The 26,955-nt window shown below is 37.9% G+C and overlaps 3 protein-coding genes across 4 annotated transcripts; all 3 read right to left on the bottom strand.

Annotated features, from left to right (window-relative positions):
- Positions 1-7,486: 7,486 nt before the first annotated feature.
- Positions 7,487-12,506, bottom strand: LOC110417018 (AP2-like ethylene-responsive transcription factor ANT). 2 transcript variants are annotated; one of them, XM_021429179.2, is made up of 9 exons: positions 11,335-12,506; positions 10,554-11,226; positions 10,213-10,295; positions 10,034-10,042; positions 9,864-9,952; positions 9,678-9,751; positions 9,535-9,585; positions 9,347-9,423; positions 7,487-8,925 (listed from the first exon to the last, which is right to left on the bottom strand). In XM_021429179.2, the coding sequence occupies exons 1-9, from the start codon at positions 11,654-11,656 to the stop codon at positions 8,261-8,263; spliced, it is 2,043 nt and encodes a 680-aa protein (XP_021284854.1). In that variant the 5' UTR covers positions 11,657-12,506; the 3' UTR covers positions 7,487-8,260. The 2 variants fall into 2 exon arrangements, with proteins under 2 accessions (XP_021284854.1, XP_089639731.1); XM_089783605.1 differs by lacking the exon at positions 10,034-10,042.
- An 8,358-nt stretch (positions 12,507-20,864) lies between these two features.
- On the bottom strand, positions 20,865-23,368 carry LOC110417079 (uncharacterized). Its single transcript, XM_021429273.2, has 5 exons — positions 22,851-23,368; positions 22,634-22,761; positions 22,438-22,550; positions 21,680-21,865; positions 20,865-21,142 (listed from the first exon to the last, which is right to left on the bottom strand). Exons 1-5 carry the CDS (start codon positions 23,177-23,179, stop codon positions 21,113-21,115), a joined length of 786 nt encoding a protein of 261 aa, XP_021284948.1. The 5' UTR covers positions 23,180-23,368; the 3' UTR covers positions 20,865-21,112.
- A 996-nt stretch (positions 23,369-24,364) lies between these two features.
- On the bottom strand, positions 24,365-26,612 carry RBP1 (RNA-binding protein 1). The gene is made up of 2 exons (XM_021429272.1): positions 25,815-26,612; positions 24,365-25,667 (listed from the first exon to the last, which is right to left on the bottom strand). The coding sequence occupies exons 1-2, from the start codon at positions 26,034-26,036 to the stop codon at positions 24,684-24,686; spliced, it is 1,206 nt and encodes a 401-aa protein (XP_021284947.1). The 5' UTR covers positions 26,037-26,612; the 3' UTR covers positions 24,365-24,683.
- Between the last annotated feature and the right edge of the window lie 343 nt (positions 26,613-26,955).

Below are 26,955 nucleotides of genomic sequence, written 5' to 3'. Positions count from 1 at the left end.
TCCTGAATTATTGTTATTAAAATGTGCTTAAAGTATGATTTTATAGACTTTTACTTTACAAATTGGAAGCATGCCAAATATTAAACCTGCTTAAACTTAACGTTTGTAGTCTTAAATCGCATTAGGATGGGTGACTTTTTGAAAAGTTCTCATGTTACATCTTTCAAACTAACAATATTCTTTGTCTTTTTTTTTTTTTCAAATTATTTGAAATATAATGAAGGATATGGTCAAGAAATTTGGACGGGAATATTTTATTATCATAAATGTAAGTATTTATTTTCATATTGACTTTTACATCTTGAAAAGCATGTAACACGTGAATTAATTAACTCCAAAAACAACTATCTACAATATATATCAAGTCAAATTAAAATAGTTGAAAAAACAAATAAAGTTACTTGTTATAAGAAAAAAGAGAGGAAAAATATTAAGAGAAAAGCAATGATGTCATGAAAGGAATGTGTTAGCCAAAGTTGAAAGTAGATTGATATAGTTGGCTAAAAGACTAAATTAATGAAGCATAATAATGTAAGAGTTTTTGAAATGGAGATGGGAAGGAGCCGTAAGAGTCACTGGGAAAAGAGAAACAGAGAAGTCCCTACATGGGATTTGATGATGATCCAATCAAAAATAATTCATGGTGTAGCCATCAGAAATCTAATCAATTAGAAAATGAAACCATTGACCCACCAACACCGGTGGGCCGATCTTATTGGACACCTTACATCCTCATTCCTTATTTGATTGTTGCATGTGTTTAACTTAAACTAATTACTAACTCCTCAAAAATAAGTCTAATTCCATCGTCAAACAACATTCTTAACAGAATAAAAGCCCTTGGCCATGCCCAAAAGCGACCCCGCCATCACGCGTGAGGCATGCGCCGAGCTCGCCCCGCCTCGGCCCTACCCCTGCATCCCCACTATGGTCCACCCGATGTGGTCCTGCCTAATTAGCAATGATGAGATGGATAAGTTAAGTGAAAGAATCTCATAAGATTTTTGCCTCACCAGATGTTCTCTTACAAGCTTATTAAAAATCACTTTGGGTTCTAATTTGCTTTACAAAGTTTCAGAGCCCATGCTTGATGCTGCCTCCTCACTCTTTTTTGGGCCAGTAAGATTTATACTTTCAAAGAAGCTTTAAGCTTTTTCCTCTCTTCTTTACAGAAAGTTGCCACAACCCTCCTTTTTCTCCTAATTATACAAATGCCATAAAAATGAATTCAGTTTCTTCTTGTATAATATTTGTGGACGGTTCAAGGTGGAAATTATTTAAAACAAATACAACTCATCACAGATTAAAAAAAATAAGACTTGCACTGGAAACATTTGGTCTATTTTGCTGGGCCGGTGAGATTTTCCTTTACTTTAATATTACTTAAAATGGTTTATTTACTCAAAGCTTTACTCTGGAGAGTAGGATTGCTTGTCTTAAAAAAGAAATGTTTATGATTAGTTACATTTGGTTGCATGATGTGGGGGTGAAGGGAGAGTAAACATGCAAAGAATGTGAAACCTCATACCCTCCAATGAACCTGAGAGAAGCATGCGCATAAGAGAAGTAATCATAATCATCTTTCCTTTTGATATAAAAGCAGAAAGGCTGCTGTTAAGGAAACTGAAAACAATGATGCTTTCCTATTCGATGCAAGCTCATCGAACCCATGACGGCTCACAGCCCCAATAATCATTCCAAGTCATTGATGTTTTCCACATAAAGAAGTTTCAACCGTCTTTCACTGTTGCAAAGATGGTGCATCAAAAAGGACTTCGAAAAATGTTGGAAAATGAAAGAAAAATCACTAGCTGCTATTGCATGCATCAAAGACACATTCGACAGAGATCTCTTTTTAACTTTCCAATGTTTAAACAGGCATGGATCTAGCATTTGTAGAAGGGCAATTGGAGAAACCATTACCATTTTCAAAAATCTGGGTACTGAACATAATCATAAGTATGGTAAAAAAATGGAAAAAAAAATTATAACTGAAGAAACATAATGATGAGTTCAGAAGCTGGAAGGAAACCAGGTACTCGATTTCCTCATGGTTATAGCAGCATTAAGACTAAGACCAAATATTGCAAATCTTTTACTAACATTTCTAGGTAACCTTACAAGTACAATATTCATGTCAGAAGTAATTTCGTATCTTGCAGTTCTTGCCACAATCCTACCATATCCCAAACTTTAAGCTTGATAGAGTCTGTCCGGAATGAAATCCAGATAACCTGAAACATCATCGATTCTGATACTTGCAAGTTTTTTACGTACCCTGTCATAGCCAGGTGATAAAGAGATTTCAGCTCCTGGAGCCTTGCACCTTTGTACTTGAATGAGACTAAAAAATAACTCAAGCCACCAATTTAAAACATGTCGGGATAGAAGAGTTGTAATGTGAACTGCATAATCATTAGTTTTCAAGTGAAATTTTCTCTAACATTTAAAGCCTACAAAATGTTGCTTTCCAGCGTTGGTTGCAACATCAAAAAATGAAATACTAATGCCTAGGGAAGCTGAAAATCCGGGTCTAGTCCTAAGTCACCACTGACAAGGTTATGGAGTGATGTTCATTCAATCCTTCTTCAGGCTGCCGCTTCACAATTAATCTTCTGCAAAACTAGCAGCGTTTTGTTAATGTCACGGCCTCGTGCCACGCAGTGCTGGCCTGGGTGGGTGGCTGCAAAAGGAAAGCCCCGATAGTCACTTAAATAGTTAGCATTACCTCGGAAACCAGTGGAGTAATGGCGAAACAGGCTAAGTCAATAAAAATTTATAAATTGAATGATCGTGGCCCCTGCCCCCATCAGAAACTCTCAAATGGGCTGGATCCGTGGATTGTTTCTGGACTAGAGTGAAGCCTAGCTGATTATTTATTAACTAGACTAGATTGTCTCCCAAGGCCTCATATCGTGCTTTTTCTGGATTCAAAAAAGAATGGTTATTTCTTCCAGGAATGAAGTTTAGAACTTCAAAAAAAGGCAAAAAAGAAATGGTTCATTCTACTCTGTGTATTGGCTCCTCCATTTGTTTCAACTTATCAATTTACGGCCTAACAGTATAAAGTTGCTTGTTGTCGTACCAGAAAAAAAAGGAAATTATTGTACCACCAACTTTAAATACAGGAAACCATGGACATAGCAATGTCTTTTCATTTTCGACATTGCCCTACCCTGGAGGGAATTTCCAGCCATTTAACTTCATGTTGGTGTCTAAGGATTAACACATTCTCACTTCTCACCAAGGGCAAAAAGGACAGCGTCGGAGCAGGGTTAATGTAAAACCATTTCCATAATGTTACTCTCATCGGAACAGCACACAATAATTACATATTTGTACGGAAAAAACAACCATGCCGCACTTTAAACTAAGCAGGAGCAAAAGCAAAAGGGCAAAAACTATAAAAGGCACTCCCAAGTTGCTAATAAAGTGAGCACTCAAGTCAGATCCTGATTACAGTGGCATAAAATTAGATTGCGACCCACTAAAAGAGGGAAAACCTTGGCCAGGCTGACCAGGGACCAACGTAGTCAAATCATTTAACGAAAATGGACCCAAATGAAAAAAAAATGGGCAAGTGCCATTGCATCATGGAAATGACAGGTTGCGTCGTCTTGCCATCGATCTTATTAATCCATGCTTTATTCATTGAAAAGTGAAAACTCTGATCGAACATTCAATAAGAAAATATGACTCAACGTTGTGAGCCTGAAAGAAGGTGGTCCTCTCTTACTCGTCAGCTGATCACCATGAACAGGACCAATGTGAAGCAAGCTAATATTCGGCCAGCCGATCCTTAGGTTCATAAACACATATATTTTATGATGGAAAGCAAGAGACACCGTAGTTTTTATGGATTGTTTAGTTAGACGTATTAATTGTGCAATCATTCTTTCTTTTAGTATTCAGTCAATGCAATAACACGTAACAAATGACACATTAAGACCATCGCCTGATTTGCTACACCTTGTTACAAGAAATAAACAATTCAACAGTTTCTGTAGCTTCAATCCTTAGTGCTTGCAATTTTAAGTAATCTGGGTTCCTTTCATATTCAAATCTTTGTCACACAAAGAATAACGACAGCCAAAACAAAAGACAGATACTTTCTGGCAGAACTGGACGGAAATAACCAGGCCATTTAAACCCAGGAAGGAAGGATGAAGCAAAAGCAAATCATTAGCTGAATTGGACCAACACCGGGCTTTTGGAATTTGGTTATACATGGAAAGACCCAATGTCTTGGAGTTTGATAGTGGGCCTGAAGGTCAATGGAATCGCAAATAGGCCTAAAGAACAAAGATTTTTCCATTAAAAGACTAAGCGTCTGGGCCCAAACAAAAAGGGGACTGGTTGATGAATCTGGTACAAGAAGATAACGGATCGAATCGACTGCAAAGATTCTTTGTGATTTTTCAGTGTACGGGCCTGGAAACTGGAGACTAAAATAGTAGAGAGGAGGGTAGCATAGCATGGAACTAGAGTCAAAAGAAAAGACAAATTCACAGACAGGACTCACGGTCGTTACGGCGGTGCAGTTGCAGAGACGGCGTAGCAACGCCACGTGCCATCCGGCAACTGCACGCATTTAATCTTCTGAAGCTGTGATCACGAGGCAGAAAAATGCTCTATGCTAGCAAAGTTGGACCAAAGATACTCGCTTAGATTCGGGACGTCGACAGGTCCAACCCTCATTTGCTTTTATTCTTTCTTTGTTTTTATTTTTTTAACTTTAATCTCTTTGAGTGGGTGTTTTAATAAAACAAGAATTAATTACATAGCTCTCTGACTCCTCGTTGCTGTGGATATGATCTGAAACGGTGTAGGCTATGCCTCAGCGACTAGCTGCCCACCTGTACGGACCGTCATCCTGTGTCTTGTGCGGGCCATTCATTTTATCATCATTATTATCATAATTCGATTTGGAAGTTCTATTTGTTTAGCAATTTTTACGTTAAAAATTCATCAAAAACCAAATAAAGAGTTGATTGAGTCTTGATAAACCATTTTGTACCTTATAAAAGAAATTGGTCTGAAAAAAATGTAAAGATTGGTTCTAATTAAGCAACTTGTGTTACGTCAAACGAGCTTCATTTCCACGTACACAGGGAGAAATCGATCGATTTCAATGTGAAAAGAGCGTACATGTACAAAGCTACAGTCTGGTGCTCTTAACTTGCATTGCATGCTGGAGAGACAAGGGGGACAGTGACGGCAAGAGACAAAAATTACTAGCATGCAGCAAAACGAGATGCAAGTGATTGCAATGAATGAGGATGATGACAGGGTAGCAGTAAATGCCAGGATCCTGAGACGCTAACCATGTCTGGTGAACCGGGCCCTAGGGCAATTGCTACCTCATCCGTTCACCCTTCTGTTACATCTCTCTCATATGTATTTAAACACCCAAATTTCAAACTTGAAAATGAAGAAACAAATACAAGTAGGCAAAGCTTAATAAAGGAAAATAATAGATTGGGGCCAATGTGAAAATGGTGTATCAATGGCCCTTTTATCTAGCATTGCCAGGTTAGGTGGACTTTCATCTACCCACCTCTGAAATTGGTCCTAGAGGTTTGAATACTTGTATGTCCAGAGAGACTGTGAAATAAAAACTTTGGCAACTCTATTAGAGTACTTCTACTTGGAACAGGTTAAAGAATCTTGCAAAAATCCTTCAGCCACCTGAGCAAAAAAAAAAAGTGGAGAGAAAGAAAACGTGAGAAAAGTCAAGAACTCTTTCAATTTTTGGGTTGGTTTCGGTTTTAGATGAATTTTCGTCTCATCATGTCCTTGCAAGTTCACATGAAAATCCCGAAATGAAGGTCAAGTCCAAATCACACACAGGCTGGTAAATGGTGGAGAAAGAGCCACTAGTTTTTAAGGTCTCCCCGGAAGAAACAAGACTCCTCCACACAGGACATCCCCTATCCTTTCCCTATCAAATTTTTGGACAAATCCGTGCACTACCTGAAATTGGGACACCTTCCGGTGAGCTGTTGCTCACGTTTTTTCAAAGCGGGGCAATAAGGATTTGGGGGCCCGAAAAAATACGGGACCATTTACTATCCCAACAATCTATCTAACACTAAAATTCAGCTTTGTATAAATCAGTTTGGTCCATTCGAGGATTATGTACGTAGTACAAATAGGTGACGATGTGATACTGTTTTGGTCCTTTTTGAATAGTGAGACATTAGAGCTATCCACCAGAGGTGCAAATACAAAGCTCGTTTCTACCCCAATTCGGTTTTGAGCCCTTCAGTGACCCTTTAAGCACGTGTGGTACTTTGAATGTGTGTCCCAAACATTGTACCACTTCAGGAAGTTCACTGTTTGTTTCGCCTTGTCAATTATCGAGACAAAGAAGACGAATGAAAAAGGTTAAAAGTAAAACCAAGGTGAAAGTGGCAATTCCTATGAAAGAGTTGAGCAGGAAAATTGTCCCTATTCTCTTTGCTTTCAACATTTTGTGACAGGAATTCGGGGGAGACTATTATCCAAAGTGAAAACAAAGAGAAAGGGGCAAACTGTTATCCATGCATTTCAAATGGAGTTAGTTGAATAACTTGGCAAAGAAGAAAAAGAAAATGAAGACACTTTGAAGATTGAGGCTTGGAACCGTGATGATTAAGCTGCTATGATCCAGCTCGTGCGCAACTAGGATTAACCCATTACTTTTCCAAGGCTGTCATACGCAAACTTCGTTTTCACCAGCCCAAGCTGTCAACAACAAGCATGTAATCATAATTGTTGACTAAACTCAAAGGAGGGTTTGAACTTTGAAGAAATGCGTATCAGTGTTTCTACTTTTTTGTTAAAAATGAGAAGTACCTGCTAACTATGCAAACTTTTTTTCCACAAAGAAAAGCAATCTTTTTGACCATCAATCGATCCACTGTGACCTTTTCTTTGTTATGGTTTGTTAGCCTGTTCCCCTTCGTATATGCCTCTTTCTTTTTCGCCTTGTCCAATCAAGGTTGATTTAATTCCTCTTGACATTTTAACTCTTTTCTTCAAAAAAGCAATCAGATTTTTCTTTGTGGTGCCATGCTGTAGGGCATCTTGCCAACCCAAATGCAAACCACGAAATAATTAACAAATATCATTTTGTGGTCATACCAGTAACCAACTGGCGATAACCAACAGTTCCTTTCTTATTATGCGTCCTTGATTCTACAGTGAGCATTTATTTTGATATAATTGAGGTTACCAATAGACCACATTTACATGAAGTCCTTGGATGGAGTTAATGACAGCGGATAACTTCTTGGAACGTTGTCTTGTGTGAGTTAAATAATTGAGAGCAGGGTTATTCAACCTCCAGCTTTTGCGGCACATATTCCTCGCTGTCACCCTATCAAGTTAAACTCCAATTAATATAACATGTGGAGAGTGCAATCACACTCAGACACGCAAATGAAGGGGTGCAGTGTCCACACGAGGGAAAGGTATACATCTCCCTCCAATATTTACACAACCCATCATCTGTTTTTAGCGTCCACACCAGGACATGGAATCGCTTTTCCGCCCATATTAACTTTGGTTTAACATCAAGGGATTAGAAAAAGCTAAAGGGGTTTCTAGCCATAATGTCTTGAGTCCCTTTACAAAGTTGATAGTAGCAGACAAAGTGCTAACTAATTATGACCATTAAATCGTAAAATAAACAGGAGCTAAAGTCTTTCCTTTGAGAATCTCTTACAACCCCCTTTTTGAAATAATGAAGTGGAATGTCCGTTTCCTTTGAGGAAAGCTGAGATAAGAAAAGTTGGAATTGTAATGATGCTGCAATGCCGATAATGAGGAACAAGCTGGGGGATGATATGAGATATTGTGGTCAAAATGAGCTCCTTTTGCATTATTGGGAAACATTGAGCTGGTTTTGTAGTTAGCAGTACCTATAAAAAGTGGAAAAGCAGATTCAATTATATAACAGCCACTGCAATATTGACAACATCATTCCATAGAGCTTAATCATTAGGCCCCCCCTCTCTTAATCCCTTCCCTCCATTTTGCAAAATCTTCATTCCAATATGAGCCAAAAGGTACAGCTTGAAAAAAGTTTCCTACACTTCGGTTACAGACAGATCACTGGACCCCACCCGTCTTTCGTTAATCCCAAATTCCCTCCACTAACTGCACCTAAAAGAGACATAATCAAAATCTTACTTTTCCCCTAACACCACCGATTTCCTACTTTTTTTCTTCCTCATGCAAAACTTCACATGTTTCCAGTAACAGCAGAAGAAGGGATTTAGGTATCGTTCCAGGCAGCAAAAAGAGGTAAGTGAGCCATTGAGATGGCAGCAGGCCTCAGCTGAGCTGATGGAAACCAACTAACACCATTTGCTGGACTAATGAACTTGGATGCCAACGGAGGCTTAGCAAAGAGCATTGAGGAGCCTGTTTTATCTGGGCTTCCTTCTCTCGAGTTGCTTACACTGGTAACCAAAGACGATGGGTTGGAATAATGAATTCCTAGCTTGGTGGATTCATCCACCATTGGCTGGCTAGAGTTCACTGAATCAATTCCAACCAGATCTTGCAGAGCCATCGAGAAAGTGGGATCTCGATAACTTCCATTACTCAGGGACTTCTGTTCAAGTGACTCAACTGCACCAACACTTGATTGTTGCTGTGGTGATTGATACAAGACCATCTTCCAGTCCGAACCGTTCCCATTGTTGGCTTCAGGTTGCATGGTCTCTCCATTGGTTAGCGCTGGTGTGTTGTAATCACCACCCTCGTTGTTTGAATCTATCTCTTTGTTTCGCCTAGCTAGCTCTCCAGCAAGCAAAGTATTGCTGGCCATGATCCTTTCAACATCATATCTAGTTATGTCAAAGTTCGTAACAGCATTTACACCACGAAACTTGATGGCAGCAACGTCATAAGCTTCAGCCGCTTCCTCTTGGGTGCCTGAAATGAAGCTAGAACCATTAGTTTGACAAAATAATGTTTTAAGTCAAGAGCTTTGCAGAAAAAGTTCAGACTTGCAAACAGATTAAGCTTTTGTTTAAGCATTTTTGCCTAGGAAATTCTCCCCTTTTCCCATCTTTATCAGCTCACCAGAGAAAACAGCCTTAAAAAAGCTCAATGCGACTGAAATCAGAAAGGTGCAGTTTTTAAAGCGACTGTCATCAGCCTTATAAAAGCAATCACTATTCTCTAGTGGAAACATAAGAGCAGAGGTGACATAGAAATAAGCCCTTTAAGAGCTCTTTATGCCATGGAAGAGCCAATACATTTCGACTAGGAATGTAAAATGACAAAAGAAAATGCAAAGATAACAAATACTGCCAGAAATTAGCATGGAATTCAAAACTATCCATGAACTTACTAAATGTTCCAAGATAAAGGTCCTTGTTTCCTGCGACCCTGCCAATGCGAGCTTGCCATCTTCCATGCTGATGATGCCTATCCAAAAAATAAAAAATAAAAAATAAAAAATCAGCACATGAATGAAATATCCCAAAAAACAAATGATGAGGTTCAATGACAAAAAAGTGAATAAAAAGCAATAGAAACCTTGTTACTCCTCTGTACATTGAGGCCCCTCTGGAGAACCCACTACTTTTCCTGTAAATAAAAAGGAATATATTTACTTATCATCAAGACATAGCAAGCAAAACTAATAAAATGGAATTTTAGACTGCAAATCAGCAACCAACCTTCTTAGATGGGCAACATACTCCTGGCGGCTCATGTTCTTCATTTCTTCCAGTTCTTCTCGGTAATTTTCAAGCTGCCGAGAGCGCCCCCGAAAAAAAGAGTCATATGGTTTCTTTAGGTGACTAAAATTTTTCATTTTGAGCAACTAAAATGATCGAATATAAGTTTCCAATGATTCAACATACCGGAAAATTTATATGCGTTGAAGGTCCCCAATACTTCAGAGCCGCGAGATCATAAGCTCTTGCAGCTTTCTCTTCCATGTCATAACCCCCTGAAATTCATTTGTGAAATAGGTTTATAAAGATTAAATCAAGATCATTAGTGCAATGCTATTGCTTAAGAGAATGCTTACCCAGATAGACTGAAAATGCATGAGTTGATTGAAATGGCATCCACAAGGACGAACATGACAAGAAGGAATTAATAACACAAGTCAGGTCATTAAGACAGATGGACCAAGAATTGCAGTCAAAAGAAGGAATACTTCCAAACGGATACTGTAAATGTGTTTTGTTTTTGCTTTTGACAAACCTTGCCTCCCTTTCCTGGTTTGCCCTTCCTTCTTGCAACTGTTATCCCAGAGATGAGCTTCATATCTACCCGTCCATCTATGTCTGGTGGAGACAATTTGACAAAGGTTATTTGAATATTCAGAGGAGACATGGAAATGTAAAAGGAAAACAATACTAAAAAAGAAAACAAGACATTCCAGAATAGAATAATACAGGAAAGATGCACCTGGGAATGCCAGCGGGAGAATGGAAGGTATATAAAGAATAAATAAACGGGAGGGATAAGGAAAACTGTTAGGAAACTATGTGAACAAAACAAAGAAAGAAGTGTACTGTATTAAAGAAACAGTATGAACTGACCTGGTAACACCTCTATACTGGGATGTTCTCTGTCCAAATGTGTCAATGGACTTCCTATGAACAGGTTGCTTCTGACCCACTTTCCCTGGCCCTCTTTTCTTTGTTTCCATGGCCACACATTCAGTAGCAGTAGGTGAGATCTGCCTGGGAGCTGTAACACAACTTGACTGAGAACCAGGGCTCATAGACAAACTGAGAGACTGTAAATCCCCACAACCCATTGTACCAACAGACCCTGAAGCTGGTCCATCATCAACCATGCTACTAGTCATCTGCTGTTCCAGTGAACTATGGGTAGAGTAGTGCCTAGCTACCCAGTTTCTAAAGCATGGCATTGCATCCTCTCCCATTTGAGGAATCTGAGAATCACAGTCTGCAAGTTGGGCATCCTTGGTTTCTTCCTCCAATGGTGACTGATACATGCCTTGGCAGGCCAGTCCTGAATAATAGGGATGTGTTTGAACTGCAAACTCCTGGTCTTGATGCCTAAAGGGTTCTTGAAGAAGGTCCAGAGAATGTTGCCTGTTGGTTTCCTGGTCTGCATTTTGGTGATAGTACATGCTGTCTAAGCTCAGAGCCATTGTCTCTCTTTCGTGGCCTCCATATTGATGAGTTTCCATTGTTGCACCACCCAGAAAGTCCTCCAGTTTTGGAGACGAAGTAGTCACGATCCCTTAACACATAAAAACGATAGAACAACAGTAGTTTTAGAACAACTAAAAGCGAATAAGAAAACTCTACAGGATTAATAGGAAAACATGCAAAAAAAGCTGAAGCAAACCTTCTGTTTGTGATCTACTGAGCGCTTCCATGATGCATAGAGACCCATCTGACTTAAGTGGCATAACAGATAAGGGAGCGTGAAAGCCTCCACTTTCTCCAACTCCATAGCAGATTCCAGAACCACTGAGGTGAGAAGACAGATAGAAGCTTGTTGGAACAGCATTGGATACAGATGCGGCAGCTGAACCTTGACTATGATGATGATACTGATGCTGACGGTGTTGGGGATCAGTAGCAACCTCCATTTTCATGTGGGGTGAAAGAGAGAAAGCCAACCAGTTATTATTGCTGCCATTGCTACTGTCGTTCATAGTTTTCATCTTCTTCTCTCTTTGTGTCTCTCTCTTGCTTTTCTTACTCAGAAGTTCCTCAGCAGTTATATACCAAGCTGCAAGGCAACTCAATCATTGAAGCGAAAATAAACTAATCATACCGAAATCTCTTGCCTCCCTCCCATCTGAAAACTTGGTCTTTTGTTGTCTAGTAGCAGAACTCATTGCAAGAACATTTTCAATGGCCCAGAACTCTTTAATCTATGCAATCTCTCTCTTCTCTCTCTCTCTCTGTCTCTCTCGCTCTAAAGAGAACAAAACTGGTCTCTTTAAACTAAACAAAAAGAATGAATTCAAGCAAGCAACGCTGGGGGGCGCCCCTTCATTCCATAGGGATCTGTGTATATGAGAAAGACCACGTCTCTATTGCTTTTCCTTTCTCACTTCCCTTCCCTCTTTGCCGTTATTTTTTCTTTTCCTTAACCCTCTCTGTTAAACCCTACAAAAATCCCAGATACAAACATAGCACCAAAAAAACCTTTTGCATTGACTCACGAAACCTCCCTTCGGTTTCTCAAATGCGCCCATATAAACTCCTCTCTCCTATTACACAGAGAAAAAACCCAGAAATAATTACCTACTTTTTTCTACACTCTCGCTCTCTCTTTTTCTCTCCTTGCCTGTCTCTCTCTTCAATGACAGCATACTGGTCAGTTGAATCTAGTGGGTTGTGAAATAGCCAATAGAGAGAAGGGTGGTCAGGTAACCACAACTGGTTTGCTTTATTTTTACAGTCACAGGGCCTTAGATAGATTTGACGGGCAGGACACTGCCCATCCAGTCACTTCATACAGTACAGCCTTCTGTGCCACTCTGCAAACTCAAAGAGGATCCAATTTAAATCTAATGTTTTTTGTTCGCCCTGCCAACTTAAATACTGCTCCAATTTGGTTCACAGCTTTCATTTCATAAACAAACAAAAAAAAAATTAATTCCTGCAATAGGACAAAGCACACACACAAACGAAAAAAGCTAATTGGAGTAGTAGAAGTGGTATTTAGAACAACCCCTCATCCCTCAAATACTACTATATTTTTTATAACTGTGACCATAAAAATGGTCACAGCCTATCACCCACCGTAGATTTTGACAAAGAAAGGTGTATTGTGTGGGTCATCTGATGTGACCGCTGCTTTCCTTGTGCTTTATTCATCTGACAGCAATGAACTTGGCTGTGATCCTCAACTGCGATGCTAGGGTGACAGGAAACCAAGTTTTCCTGGCTAGAGCTAGGTGAATTCTTTTTTTTCTTCCTTTTTTTTTTCTCCCAGCAAAACGCAGGAAAATTGCCTTGTCTGCAAAGCAAATAAAGAAAATCCTACAATGCAATAAATGGAAAAAAAAAAAGGAAAGAGACGAAACAAACGATGTGCTACTGCCTGCACATTGTCACTGCTTTCTTTCTTTATAAATTATTTTCTCCAGGGCCATTTTTTGCAGCAAGTAACCTGTAGCAGCCTATCTCAGCCCTAAAATAACCTGTAGCAGCCTCTTGACAATAGCCTTTTTCCTATTGGTACATAGATAGGTTGGGATTAAATAATGCTCAACAAACCTGAAAGACTAAAATTCACAACAGATGAACGTACAAAGTTGGCCCGCCGTTGCTTATCCAAAGAACAAAAAAAATTGGCCCGCCGTAAGCGCGTGCAGATTGCAGATGTGTCTCAACTTGTCTAAAGACCCATCCCCCAGTACTCCCTCGTAGGACTATGGTTAAAAGATTTATCTTTTAAAGAATCAAACCTTTTATAGACAGTATTGTGAATATTAATAAATAATTTAAACAGAAAAGGTTGACCTTCCAAAGTTGAAACTGAATGAACATATGGGTAAATCATCCTTATCGGATATGAATTTGCAATAAACATAAAAAGATTTATATATGTAAGCATTTACTAGTTTTGTTTCCGCCATTTCCCCAGCTCTGGGAGGCGCGTGGAATGGAGGTTTCATGAAACCGCAAATGTTTAAAAAGAACAGAAACTCCATTAGCTTTCTTTGCAGAAAATTGTTGTGTAGTCAACACCTGCTTCCAGACAAAAAGTGGGGAGCGGGTCTGTAATGAACTTGAAATATTCCAGGAATGATGAGCAAAGGGCCCCAAAAACATCAAAGCTTTTTTCGTTTTAAAAAACCTATTTTATTTTTTATCAAACTGAAATCTTTTTCCATTTAAATATGTCTTCTCTGTACACTGATACATGCATTTCCGTGTAGAGATGCTAGTTATTTTTTTCTTTACATTTTTCCTGGAAAAAAAAAAGGAGCTTTTTTCCCCATTGGTGCCACTGCCTGAATGTGCAAAAGCTAATGAACTATACCAGTAGTATACTACAGACAACTTTAATTGGGTCGAACTCACAATAAATTTAATTAGTGCTGCTTAAAATTCCAAATAATGTCATAGTTATCATCTGCATTACGCAAAATTAAACTATATTATCCGTAACTTTAGTGTTCTTTCTGGTGGCTTATGACTTCAGGAGCACAGGCAACATGATTAAAGACAGGGTTGCTACCAATGGAAGCAGATTGCTAGTGGCATATTGTTTCTTGCAAGTTTTTCTTTTTGGGGGGTACTGATAATGTTTCTGTATTTTAATTAATGGGATACTCACTAACTCTTATTTTTATCTTCATTAATTCTTACTAAAACTTTTGTTGGTCAACTTTTCCTTTACCCCTTTCCTTTTGTTTTTTCTTGCAAGTGGCAGGGGGTTTGCAAAAGGGGAGCAAAGTAACATTTTATTTCTTTCATTTATTTTTTCCTGGGCTTTGTCATACGCTGGGGTTCTTTTTTATATGTGGAGGGGTCTTGCATGGAGATGTGCATGAAGGTAATCATGGAGACAGATTTTCAAATGTAAATGATTTGGTTTGAACCTTCAAAGGAAGACTGAGTTTGGGAGGGAAAGGGAAGTACCATGGAGAGAGTGTGTGCACAGAGGTGGGAAGGGGATTCTTTTGATTATATAGTAATCATGAGTGAATCCATCAACGCCAGAGCAGGGAGAAAAAGCACTGTGCTTTTTTTAAAAAAAAAAAATCATGAATTAGTGCATGGACTTGGCAAAGAGCTCCCTGCCTGCCTGTCTCTAAATTCACTATCATTTCTTTCATTTTCACCAACCTTTTCAGTAAGAAGCAAATGTGGTAGGGTTGGTAGGTGCTGTTTCTTCTATTTTACTCATTTGTCACCATTGGATAGCTACCCAGTCTCCACCTCACCATTCTTTATGGCTTACTAATTTACCTTCCCTTCGCTTCAAGACTTAAGATAGTAGAATGGAAGTGGATCAATAGCCAGCAACATTACTATGATATCGATATGAATAATATCAGTACACAGAAAAGAGGAAAAAGCAAAAAACAAGAGCAAAGGAAAAAGAAAAAAGCAATACTAATAAACATAAGACAAGTTTCCTAATTCCCTGCATAATAACAGCTGCTTAACACCAATAAGATTACTGTGCATGGAAAGAGATTGTCCAGTTTTAAGTTTCCTGTCCTCCACCATTAATTGTCTACCTGATTTAATCTCAAGCTGCTAGTTAAAGATGAGTTTTTAACACTGGTTCATGGATCAGGATCCTTCCCCTGAAGCTAATGACCTTGTTCAAGAATTGGTTTATGGAAAATGGAAAAAGTCAAAAGCTATTTACAATCTTACAGTTATTCACTCCCATCAACAATGTTTTGATAATCAAAGGGTAATGAAAAATTAACATAAAGTGTAGAAATGAAAGATTACTGATAAGCGTCTCTGGGGACCCAGTTACACATGAATTCTATTATTGTACAGTATAAACACATGTTAATCTTCCATTATCATAGGCTTAATTTCAGTGGATGCTGAGATACTGTCAGAATACAAATGGAAATGAGGAGGAGTCACCAAAAAGCAGAGGATGGGAGGGAACATTTTTTGTCCGATTGTTGAATATGTAGGCTTATATTTAGTCAGAGATGTGGACCTTACAAGCACAAGGAGAGAAAGCAAACTAGGCAAAATAAAAGAACAGACACCACTGTTCCAAAAGACAAAAACAGTAGAAAACAGTTGCATTAGAAAACGCTTTCCTCCTCAGTGGGAGTCAGTCCATTTTTAATGAGCTCAGCGACATGGGACTCCATCCCAAGGTTGCCGTTTCTGAATTTCAAACCAAGGAACAATTATATCCATTTTGGCTTTGGAGTATTAAAGACTTGAAAAAAAAAAAAAAAGAAGAAAATTACTTAAATAGTACTTAATAAGCCAGTGGTAATCATAACCAAATCATGCGGTTCTAATCTCATCAAACATCATTCCAGACTCAATCAGATCATTGTCAAAAAGAATCAAGTATTTTCCATGCAGAAAACAGCCTTTAGCAAATTCTACGGCCAAATATTTTTCTAAAAACAATCAATTATATACATATAAATTTTAAAAATCTAAATAGTAAATAACATATATATTCTTGATAATTTATTAAATTATATTTGTTTCTTTATTAACATTAATTGAAGTTTTCGTTGAAGTAAATTTTCTTTAATTGAACATTAAAATCCTTATTAAAGTAAACCTTTTTTCTTAATTGATAACCTTTTTATTAAATTAAATATTAGTAATTTGTATCTATCTATTTTCTTATAATGAATTCTTTATTAAAGTGACTTATTCTTTAATAAAAGTGAAAGTTAACTATATTAAAAGCTAGAACTTTTATTTTATTGGCCGTCATGAACTTGCAACACCATGATTTATAAGCCACAACTATAACATTACAATTAACTTTGACAATTGAGTAACAATTGGTTAACAGAACAATCTATGTTTTTTATTATTCTATTTTGGTTACATTTAGTTATAATGACTGTTAAATTTATTTGTAAATCTCATCATTTCCTTGTTAAATTTTAATGTATAATTCATTTATTTTTATATATAGATTACACGTTATAAAATTTAAATTTATTAAATTTTAATATTTTGCATGAAATGCATTCATTAAATATTTATTTGAATAAAGATGGACTATCATATCCACAAACTTGATCATCTCGATAATTATTAATATAACTTAAGCATGTAAATTAGATTAATTTAAATTGTTTATTTAAATATAAAATTGTTTGATAAAAAATCTTTTTCACACTCGCTGTTATGATTAATTACATATATACAATGAATTCATATGCCTAAGAGAAAAAAAAAACTTTTCAAACATAGATTAAATGCTTCTCTTATTGGAACATATTGTACATAACACATGAATTAAATAGACTTTAATTTAGTACAATTATTAATTGATATAAGTAATTATGTGTAAAATATATTTTACATTAAAGATTTTATTATAATATTATGTTTATTATTGAAAAATCATAATATTTATGTGTAACAGACATTTGAGGAAGAGCAGTCTATAAAAAAACATATGGGATACAGGCTGCTTCCAGCTTTGGCTTGGTGGTTGGGTACATTTAGGCTGAAATCTTTGTCCGGCAAAACCCATTTCAAGTCAAACCAAAATCCCAACAGCGGGTGATTTGAGAATTATAGTATTTATTCCTGGTTTCCCTGAAATGGACAGCAAATCGAAAGGTTACGCAATGTAATGCGATGCAGGGTTTGATATTTGAACTTGACCTGAAACCCTGAGGTGTAGCGGAGGTTTTGGGAATTAAATGTGGGGAGGAGTAATGAGAATCACGTGAGGAACCACAAAATGGAAACAAAATCTAAAGAAAGATTCAGAGCAAGAGCCACTTAGCCAACAAGCGGGGCCAACAGAGGAAAAGAAAGTGGATTGTGAGATCACTGGGGAGGGGGGCGGGATGGCTTACCCCATTTCACAAGGACAACAACAGCTGTGACTCTGTAATTCACTGTTTATCTAGCAGTTGAATTGCCCCTTTCTTCTTTGCTTTCTCTCTCACACACGTATATCTTTCATGCTTTATTACTCACCTGGGCTTAATTAAGCGTCCCTTGCATGGCCAGACTTTTTAAAGTCGTGTTTAAGCCCTCCGCCCCCCCTACCTCTTCCCTTTTCCTATTTGTCACTACTGTTGTGCTCTTTTAAACAGTGATGACATATCAAAATCTAAGCCCATGTGTCATGTCAAAATCAGCTTAGATTCTCTCCCTGTCTCGCTCTCGTTTCCTCAAGAGGGCTTTGCTTCTTCCTTTCAATTAAGGGATAGCAGTGCAGAGACAGCTTGGCTTTGATACACTACAACGGTACCGCTAGCTTCTTCTTTTGTCAACCTAGCTAACCTAAGCAACAAAAGAAAAGGATCATATCATTTAAAATACACGGAGCAAAACCAATTAAACTAGGCACATACTAAGACTCCCCTCTATACTCCTATTAATTCCCAAAAGAGTGAAAATAGCTTTATAGAGACTAGTGGTTGGAAGAATTCACAGCCAAAAAAAAAAAAACGAGTGAAGTCTGTGGGGTTTCCTTTTCAGCAGTAATTTCAGGCCCATGTCACAGCATCCCCAACCCCAAAGATACCACATGTGCCTTTAATGTTTTCTGAATACTACATGGCTTTAAAAATGCTATCCATTTTGCTTTTACTCCTCGCTTGTTAATGGCTGAAAACTATGAAGGATGTTTCTTTTTTTTGGTAATGTTGGTTTTTAAGAGCAAACATGTTTTCGACTCGCAAGGAATGTGAAGAAAAGGAAAGCGTCCTGCCCATTTCATATTTGAAAACTCCTTCACGTGATGGTTAATAAGCAATTAAAGCTAAGAGCTCACTCTTTTGTCCTTTGGTAAACAGTTACCCACTGTTTCTTTTCTTCCTTCTCCCCCAACTAATTATCCAGGTAAACAGCTGAGCCCTTTTGTTGTTTCCTTGGAGATGACCTAACAAAGTTTATCTTGGATTATTCTCCAATACCCACAATCCCTTCTGTTTACATAAAAATACTTTGGTCAAAAGAGAAATACTTCTTTTATTATAGTTTACAAGCAAAGTAATCACTTTCAAGTAGAATTTGGAAAATTAATTTTTCAAGATAAGAGTCTCACCACTGCCACATAAATGCAATCTGTAAAAAAACATATTTTCTTATTTTTTTCAAGATGTCAACAATAGTGTAGTGTTTTTCTAAGTTAATTTTGGTTTAAAACCCAAAAAAAAGTAATGGTCAAAAATAGTGTTATTGGACGACAATTCGGCATGGCAAGTGCAGGGTCATAAGTCATAAGTCACAACACCGAACCATGATGTGATAAGTCGATGGGTAAGGATCCATCAAGAACTGAAACTGAGACCCAAAGCGGCCTGGGCCATCTTTTGCCTAGAGAGAACATACATACATACATATATTATATATATCAACGAAAAACAAGCGGTTTTGGTATTGTAAGGATGATGGGACACCTCGTGAAGCAGAATCAACCAACAAGATGGTCTGTCGTGACGGCTATGGCCGTAGGGGGCTGTTACCAAAGAATTTCACAACATCTACTGCCTTAGCCGATTAATTGAGCCGACCCAACCCCCAATCCCCATCGCTATGCCTACCTACAAAGGCTTGTCCAATCCTCCGCCTGGCCAATACTTCGCATAAAAATATCTTTTATTTTGTTAGCATTAATAGTATTACCTTGCGAGAAAAAACACTAGTTTCTTCTGAAAGCCGAATGGTCAAACTTTTACTAAATAAAGATTTTCATAGTCAATATTAGATATATTGCGTATGCGACATGTCTCCCCGCAGCAGGAGGAGGAATGGGTCCAGATCTTACCAAGTACAGATTCTATTTACTGTGTTATAGTCACTTCTCTTTTGTAAGCGTTCGTCTCTGTGCTCAACGTGAAAGAGCAACTACAACTAAACTTTACCCAGTATACAGTTATATCATCATTCAAGTTATTAAATTATTTTGTCTGGATGTAATTAGAAATAGTGGGTTACATTTAGCGAGAGTTCAAAACCCTTTCTTAATCTTAAATCCCCTCTTTCTTGTAAAAGGATCTGAACCTTTGAAATTCAACAGGATCGGTTTGAAGCAAAAGAGGTTTTCTTTTCCCCCTTTTTCAGCGTTTAAACATGATCTTGCACGGTAATCCAAGGCAGTGGTACAAGCTTTAGCTCCTAAAAGAAACAGAATCCAACGGGATCAATTAGCAAATAAAGTTTTGTTTGTTCAACAAAAGCTTCATAGAGATCCTACTTCCAAGTCCAATTAAGTGGCTTTGGCATTGATGTCACGTTTCAATTAACGAACGACCATCTGCCTCTTGAAATCAATTAGAATCTCAATTATCCCAATCCGCGTGGAAAGGACCCGACTTATGGGTATTCTAAGAGATTATATGCCCCAATACACCATAGTTCTTCCAATGTTGCACAAAGCCAGTAAAGAACATTACACTATAGATACAGCCCTGCAACAACAGCCTTCGGGGCTCCAACTTTTTAACCATCATGGCAATAAGAAACAATTAGAACAGAGAGCCAAGTGGCATTGCTAAACCCCCACAGTTTACTTGAAACAATTGAACCTTGGAGAACAGGCTATCGATGAGGAGTTAATCAACAAGATATACAATCCTCTTCATGCATCTAGAGATACATGCAATCGAGTTAGGCCGATAAGCAGATTTAAGTACTTATACTCTAACATCATGCACTCCTAATACAGCAATCAGACAAACTTTCCAGACAACTCTTACCAGCTTCAGCGTTACCAAACCGTTTTACCATAGGGAGGAATTGACGGTGATCCAATTCGATTTTAACTAGGCTATGAAATCTGCTTTAGTTTTCTGTGATTGGTCCCTGAAGGCAATCACGATGTGCAACTGGGGCCAATCAGAATCTTCTGTCGGAGAAGTAGAGGAACAAAACAGTAAGGTTAGAACTTTCATATCTATGCATAGAGGAACATACCTATGCATATCACGATATGCAACTGGGCCAACTGCAGCTACATTGTACAACCAAAACAACTACACCAATGACCTTAAGCTTTTGCGCTTAGCGGTTCACATGGCTCTCTCTCTCTCAATTAACAATATATTATCTGTTCCTCTGTCATGTTAAACAACAATAATATTATTATTCCATTTGGTTATTTCTAATTATTTGCTAACTGGGGGGTTGGAAAGATAGTCATCCTGCTACATTCATCTTAAAAATTCGGAAATGATTCACAGAAATAAAAATGAAAGTGCATGGTAGCAGTTACAGAAAGAGCTAGCACACCCTCCTTAAGAGAAACAATCATTACACATTTAATGCTAATTACCACAAATAAAATATTCAGAGGAATGTATCACCATGCTACAACCTAGAAGTTTGGAGATCAAAAACTAATAAGAGATTTCGCTAATCTGTTATAACTATAGCAGATTTGTACAAGGTATACATAAAATTTGCGAAAATTGATGTCTCCAGGAAGCAACCTCATGGCAGATGTTGCGTTGTCAATGTTACCATCTTCGTATCAATGATGTAAGCAACTGCAACAGAAGTTATCAATTCTCTATTAACAACATGTTTTTCATTGTATGAGCAGAAGAGTAATACCAATTCAACCAAGCCACAGGTGGTAACATTAATTTGTTGAGAAATTGCACTTAAGATCATACTAGAGGAGTATATCCTTGACATTAGACAAAGGGATTTGAAAACATTTCTTCTTTCAGCTCATAATGAAAAAGAAACAGCAAAAAGGTGATGTTTTGTAGTATGGCTTTGATTATTAAGTTCTTCCTTTTTTAGCATAAAAAAAAAGAACAAATACCTTGCCTTGGTTCAAAATTTTCCCAAAACCACCAATGAACCAAAGAATATTGAAGGGTTCCAATTCATAAATATGCAGAACCTCTAGAATGAAGCACCTCCCATAATATAGGAGATCATTGCTAATTTCAAGATGATTTCTCAATTTGAAAATCACAGTAGATAACAAAATGTATTAAAATGAACTTGCGTACATAAGATGAAAAGCTTAAAATTATTTTATGAACATGGTGAATCACGAAATGTTCTCATACCTCAAATAGTTCAAACGGACTGCCACGTCTGTATACATCATTCTTCTTCTTTGTTTCATCGGGGAAAATGCTTATCAGTAGTGTTCTCCACCCAATAAGCAACACAGAAGTGCTTCCCATTGTTACTAAGACAAAGGGATATGGTGGAATATGTCCTGATGTTGCAGCTCGTATAATCAGCCCCAACTGTCAAAATAGAAAACAGAACAGAATATAATTTACCTAGACATGTTGTCACCTAGGTATGACCAATGCAACTAGAAATGAAAAAGAACTGGGGGTGAAAATGTAACTTAAAGGTAACTAAGTATAGCATAATCTGAGAATGCATTGACCAAGTCTCACATGTCTATAATGAAATATACAACTTAACTTTGAATGGAGATGACAAACAAAAGTTACGTTAGGACAGTTTGATGGTGGGCTAAGATGAGCAAGCCCGTTTAAGACAAAATGTTATACGAGGAGCACTAGAACATCAAGTGGAAAACAACACAACGAACATGTTGATTCTAAGGTTTCTAAGCAATATCATGAGGCAAGCAAGAGCACAATATTAACCTCTTAACAAAAGAATCATTTAAGTTAATTATGTAGCCGCACCTAGCCCCTAGAGTAGAGTTACCAAGTTCAAATCCCCCTCTCCCAAGTTTAACTTGAAAATAAACCCAACAATCATTCTAATTGTTATGAATTTATGGTCATATACTCATAAGAATAGTTTAAATTTGGAAAAAGGAAGAAAATTGGAAACTCACAGGAATTCCCAAAGCCCAAGATTTGGCAGCAGCAATAACGGCTTGGGATAGACCATTGGCTCCTCGACCATCCTCACCATAGCCACCAAGGAAGTATGCACTCAAAAACCATCCTGTCAATCCACATACCCTTTTACCCCTTTTTTTAAAGTTAAATTAAGAAATCATTTTCTCAAATTACAGAAAAAGAAAGTACCAGCCATAAAAGGGTCAGCTGTACGTAGAGTATCCATTGCAAATATAGGGAGGCCATGATTGTATCTTCCAATTGCAGAAAATAAAAGCAAAACTAATACATCGCCACCAGCTAGCAAAGCCACTCGACTGTTGCATAACAATTGAACCAGTTAAAAGAACAAGAAAATAAAGAAAAAGATGAAAAAGTAAAACGTAAAAAAGAAAAAAGAAATTACCCCCATTTGATAAGACGAGAAGAGGAGCTGGGTTTTTCAAACTGGATAACGCCTTCCAAAGGGACATCTTCTTGACCCACAAAAACGGTGTCGTTATTGTTGAAAGAAGGCGGCGGAGGGGGAGATTGTTTGGGAGCGGAGGCAGAGTCTCGGCCTCCCTCAGCCTTGGCGAGAGTGAGGTGAAGGCGTTTGGGAGAATTTCTGGTCGGAATGAGTTTGGGTCTTCGACTAGAAGCGGAATTAGAACAGAGAGGTTGAATTGGAGCCCTAAATTTGAGGGAACATTTTCTAGCGGACAAAGCTCCGCTTGGAGAGCTTAGTAGAAGCATGTTTCTCTTCTTACGTTTTGTGAGTTTTTTGTGAGGCTCAGGTCACGCTCACCTCCTGGCTTGCTTGCACCCCGCAAATTGCAATTTGAACAAATTATTAATGAAAATAATAAATTCGAGGGAAAAATAGCGTTGATATTCTCTTACACACTATTCTCGCGGACCTGAATAAGGATACGCAATTTCCTTTTTTCTAGTTTTCTTTCCTACTTTTCTATGGATTTGATCATTTGAACAGAAATTGTTGAACGTGGTCCGTCTGTATGATTGGTCCATTCGAAATCATACGGTCCCCCAGTAACGATTTTGATCATCTATTAAGCTACAAAATCGAAATTTGATGAAATGATTGGATTTAATAAAAAAGAAAAAGATTGTATAGTTATAGGGTAACTTATTTTTGGCCACTGCGAAACCAAGATATGGCTGATAGTGGCTTAAAAGGTAACTTTATAGTTCTAGAAATTGCTGGTATGCGGTACTAACAAACAAGGCAACAGCAGGAATGAGAGATGAGATTGCGATTTTATAAATTCTAAAAGGATTTTCATGTTTGACAAAAATAGCCACGGATGAGAATACCAATTCTTCTTATCAAAGGAGGAAGGATATTTATTCCCCTCAAAAACAAAACTCAACATCATGATGGTAAAATCCAAAAATGCAGTGTGTGCATTATGTAAATGGCACGCCAAAGAACTCTGAAGAAGAAAATAACCAACAATATGCTGGAACACCAACACATCTTTGGAAGAACAATCTTAAACCAGCCTCTCACCATCAAAGGGTAAAAGCCTTCACCTAACCTTCCAGAGGCAATTCATCTCACAAGAAGACAAAAATATAGATCAGTTCCACGATCAGACTAATAATCGTCTTGAGCAATGGAATTCTTGGTTAACTTTAAAGAAGAAAAAGATTTGTCCTCTTCTTGTTAGGAGTATTTCGATCACAAATGCTCTCAAGAATAGAAATCCAAAATAATCTGAAAGCAATTGATTGTTGCTCACCTTTCAGCTACATCTCAATACAAGTGGGTCTGTGTGAGTGCATGCAAGCATGTTTTAGTCGTTTAAGAGAAGAATGAATAAATTAATAAAGCCATATGAGCAACGGTACCAATGGATATGTTAAGGTTAAGTTGGAAGTGGGGGAACAATCGGGAAATTGATGAAACCAATGAGATAATAATAACATCAATGCCCAAAAGGGACCAAGAAAGCAATTGCTTGCATCCCAACATGCTTCTGTATTGCTTCATTATTAACAAGGCCTAACAGAGAGGTGAAATGCACAAGAGAAGAATCCAAATGCAGTTATATTACAGAGTGCTGAATTCTGTACTGAGAAATCATAATACTTAAGAAGAGACATTAATGCAGCATATTTATGACCCAGAAGATTACATCTAAAAAGGACACTGAACAGTGATGGTTAAACTGCCTAAGCCAATCAGTTAAAGAATTTACTAACCCTTTGAAACCCAAAAAGAGCTAAGTAAAAATCATCTAGAAGCAGCTACAGGTAAAGGCTTAAGTTGTCCATCAAGACCATTCTGATCCTGTTCACTAGAAGCACCACCACTACGCTCTTTTAAACCCGGAGAACCACTATCCAAGTTTACCCCTTCAATCTGAGGGGGCATGGCATTAGCAGGCAGATCTCCAAAGCCACCAGGAACCTGATTCTGTTTCCCATCCACTGAAGTTCCAATAATCCCATTGTACACACCAGATACTGTACCCATCAGACCAACCCCACCATTCATATAAGCAGGATAGATGGATGCACCGCCATAAGGCAGAGGGCAAACTCTTGCTCCAAGCATTACAGGGGCATACAGCGGGCTCCTAGGAGTAGCTGGAGTGACACCATAACCAAACCTACCATAAACTACTGTAGGGTACCCACTACCATAAACACCTGTTCCATAAACATATCCCCCAACAGCATCATACCCAGGAAGAGGAGCATAACCAGGAAAGATTCCATATCCAGGACTATTGGAAGGGTACTCAACAGGCTGAAAACCATTATAAAGAGACCCCCTTACAACGCCAGCCTTCATGTTATGATTACTGTTACTGCCGTTATTTCCCTCTTTTGGGACTGCACGCTTGACCTCCACAAGCCTATTATTCAGCTCATGAAAACTCTTCTGCATTACATTTTCCACGGACTCCTCCGATTCAAAAGTAACAAACCCAAATCCCCTAGGTCGGTTAGTCGAGCTGTCATGCATCACTACCACATCTGTTATTCTACCAAATCTTTCAAAGTAATTCTTGAACTCTTCCTCAGTTAGACTAGCAGACAAACCACCTACGAAAATTTTTTTAGTCCTAAACTGATTATTGCTGTCAGCAGCATCACTACCATTCCTACTTAACCCACTACACCGTTGTTGATTTGGATTGTGGTGTAGTTGCTGCTGTTGCTGTTGGTTTTGGTGTTGTTCACCTCGGGGTATCGCTTTTTTAACTTCTACCTAGAAAACCAATTAATAATAATACATTAAACAACCCAAAATAATGGCATGCTATCCTTCCCTAAACAATTTCTCACTTTTTACGGCAAGCAAACAGAGTAAATAAATGAAAGTGACTTGAGTGAGGAAAGAGAGCTTGGAACTGACCGTTCTCCCAAGAATAACATGGGTGTCTTGAAGGGCTTTATCAGCCGAAGAAGGTTCAGAGAACAACACAAAGCCAAAACCCCGAGGGGTTTTCGTATTCCTGTCTTTAGCTACAACTGAGCTCATAACGTTGCCATATCTGCTGAAATGATCCTTGAGAATAGCTTCAGTTGTCTCCCGAGATATGCCTCCCACGAAGAGTTTGCCTTGATCAGAGTCCATGCTCTGCTAAAACCCTAGCCCCCCAAAACCCTGACTACTGAAATCAACCAAAATAAAAACAAAAAATTCCTAATTGCACCAAAAGAAACACCAATTACAGTAATTTACCCAAAAATACCCTAATTGCTGTAAGAACAGTAGAAGCCTTAACCCTAAAACCCTAGAAATGTTGTACCACTGGGAATAAACAGTTAAAAACCCTAGAAACCCTAAACACAGCAGAAACCCGAAAATTCCCAATTGGAATAAAACCACAGTAACTCTAATCGAAAACAATTAACCTCAAAAAACCCTAATTTCAACAAGAATAATAAAAACCCCAGGACTAAGCTTTCTAGGGTTTCATGGAAAAACCTAACAAAAGAACTCGTGGAAGTAAAAAAAAAAAAACAACGAACAGAAGAAATTGAGGTAAAAGAAAAACCTTTGTTTGTTTTTTTGTCCTTTGGCCTTTTTTTTTTTAACCTGAAGAATGGGGGAAATAAAAATAAAAAAGGAAATAAAACAGTTTAGCTTCTAACGGAGCGACGAACCAGCGTAAAAGCAAAATTTTGTTTCGAGGAAAAGTAGATCAAAAATGCAGGTGGGAAATTTGGAATTAATTGCACTTTCTGGGCTTCAGTTAATAATGGTAAAAGCAACAGGCTCACTGTGGATCTCAATTAGCAGGGCCTGATCAATGGGAAACGAACCTTCTGCGTTATTGGGTTTTAATGCTCAAAAGCCTAACAGGCTTGGAAGTTACTACTATGCATAGAGACTTGGGCCATAAACAGGGCTACAGATAATGGATTCAACCTGCCTCCCAGCTCTTCTAAAGCTTTTAGTAACTACAGCTTATAGGCTATACTATTATGGTGCATTTGGACGCGGCCTAATGACGTATACCAAGCTAAAGAAATAAGACGATTGATATATA

Source organism: Theobroma umbraticum, unplaced genomic scaffold (assembly GCF_002168275.2).
Source record: "Theobroma umbraticum cultivar Fairchild unplaced genomic scaffold, ASM216827v3 scaffold_51.0, whole genome shotgun sequence".
NCBI classification, from domain to species: Eukaryota; Viridiplantae; Streptophyta; class Magnoliopsida; order Malvales; family Malvaceae; genus Theobroma; species Theobroma umbraticum.
The sequence above is the reverse complement of the archived record's forward strand: the minus strand, read 5'-3'. Positions and strand labels throughout refer to the sequence as shown.

Coding starts and splice junctions, on each gene's coding strand:
- LOC110417018 (XM_021429179.2), bottom strand. CDS start 11,656: ATGAAAACTATGAACGACAGTAGCAATGGCAGCAATAATAACTGGTTG. Junction 9,752..9,863: donor CAACGCATATAAATTTTCCG/GTATGTTGAATC, acceptor CGCTCTCGGCAG/CTTGAAAATTACCGAGAAGA. Junction 8,926..9,346: donor CCTTTATCTTGGAACATTTA/GTAAGTTCATGG, acceptor GCTTCATTTCAG/GCACCCAAGAGGAAGCGGCT.
- RBP1 (XM_021429272.1), bottom strand. CDS start 26,036: ATGGACTCTGATCAAGGCAAACTCTTCGTGGGAGGCATATCTCGGGAG. Junction 25,668..25,814: donor ATGTTATTCTTGGGAGAACG/GTCAGTTCCAAG, acceptor TTGGTTTTCTAG/GTAGAAGTTAAAAAAGCGAT.
- LOC110417079 (XM_021429273.2), bottom strand. CDS start 23,179: ATGCTTCTACTAAGCTCTCCAAGCGGAGCTTTGTCCGCTAGAAAATGT. Junction 22,762..22,850: donor TCTCGTCTTATCAAATGGGG/GTAATTTCTTTT, acceptor GTTATGCAACAG/TCGAGTGGCTTTGCTAGCTG. Junction 21,866..22,437: donor CTTGGGCTTTGGGAATTCCT/GTGAGTTTCCAA, acceptor CTATTTTGACAG/TTGGGGCTGATTATACGAGC.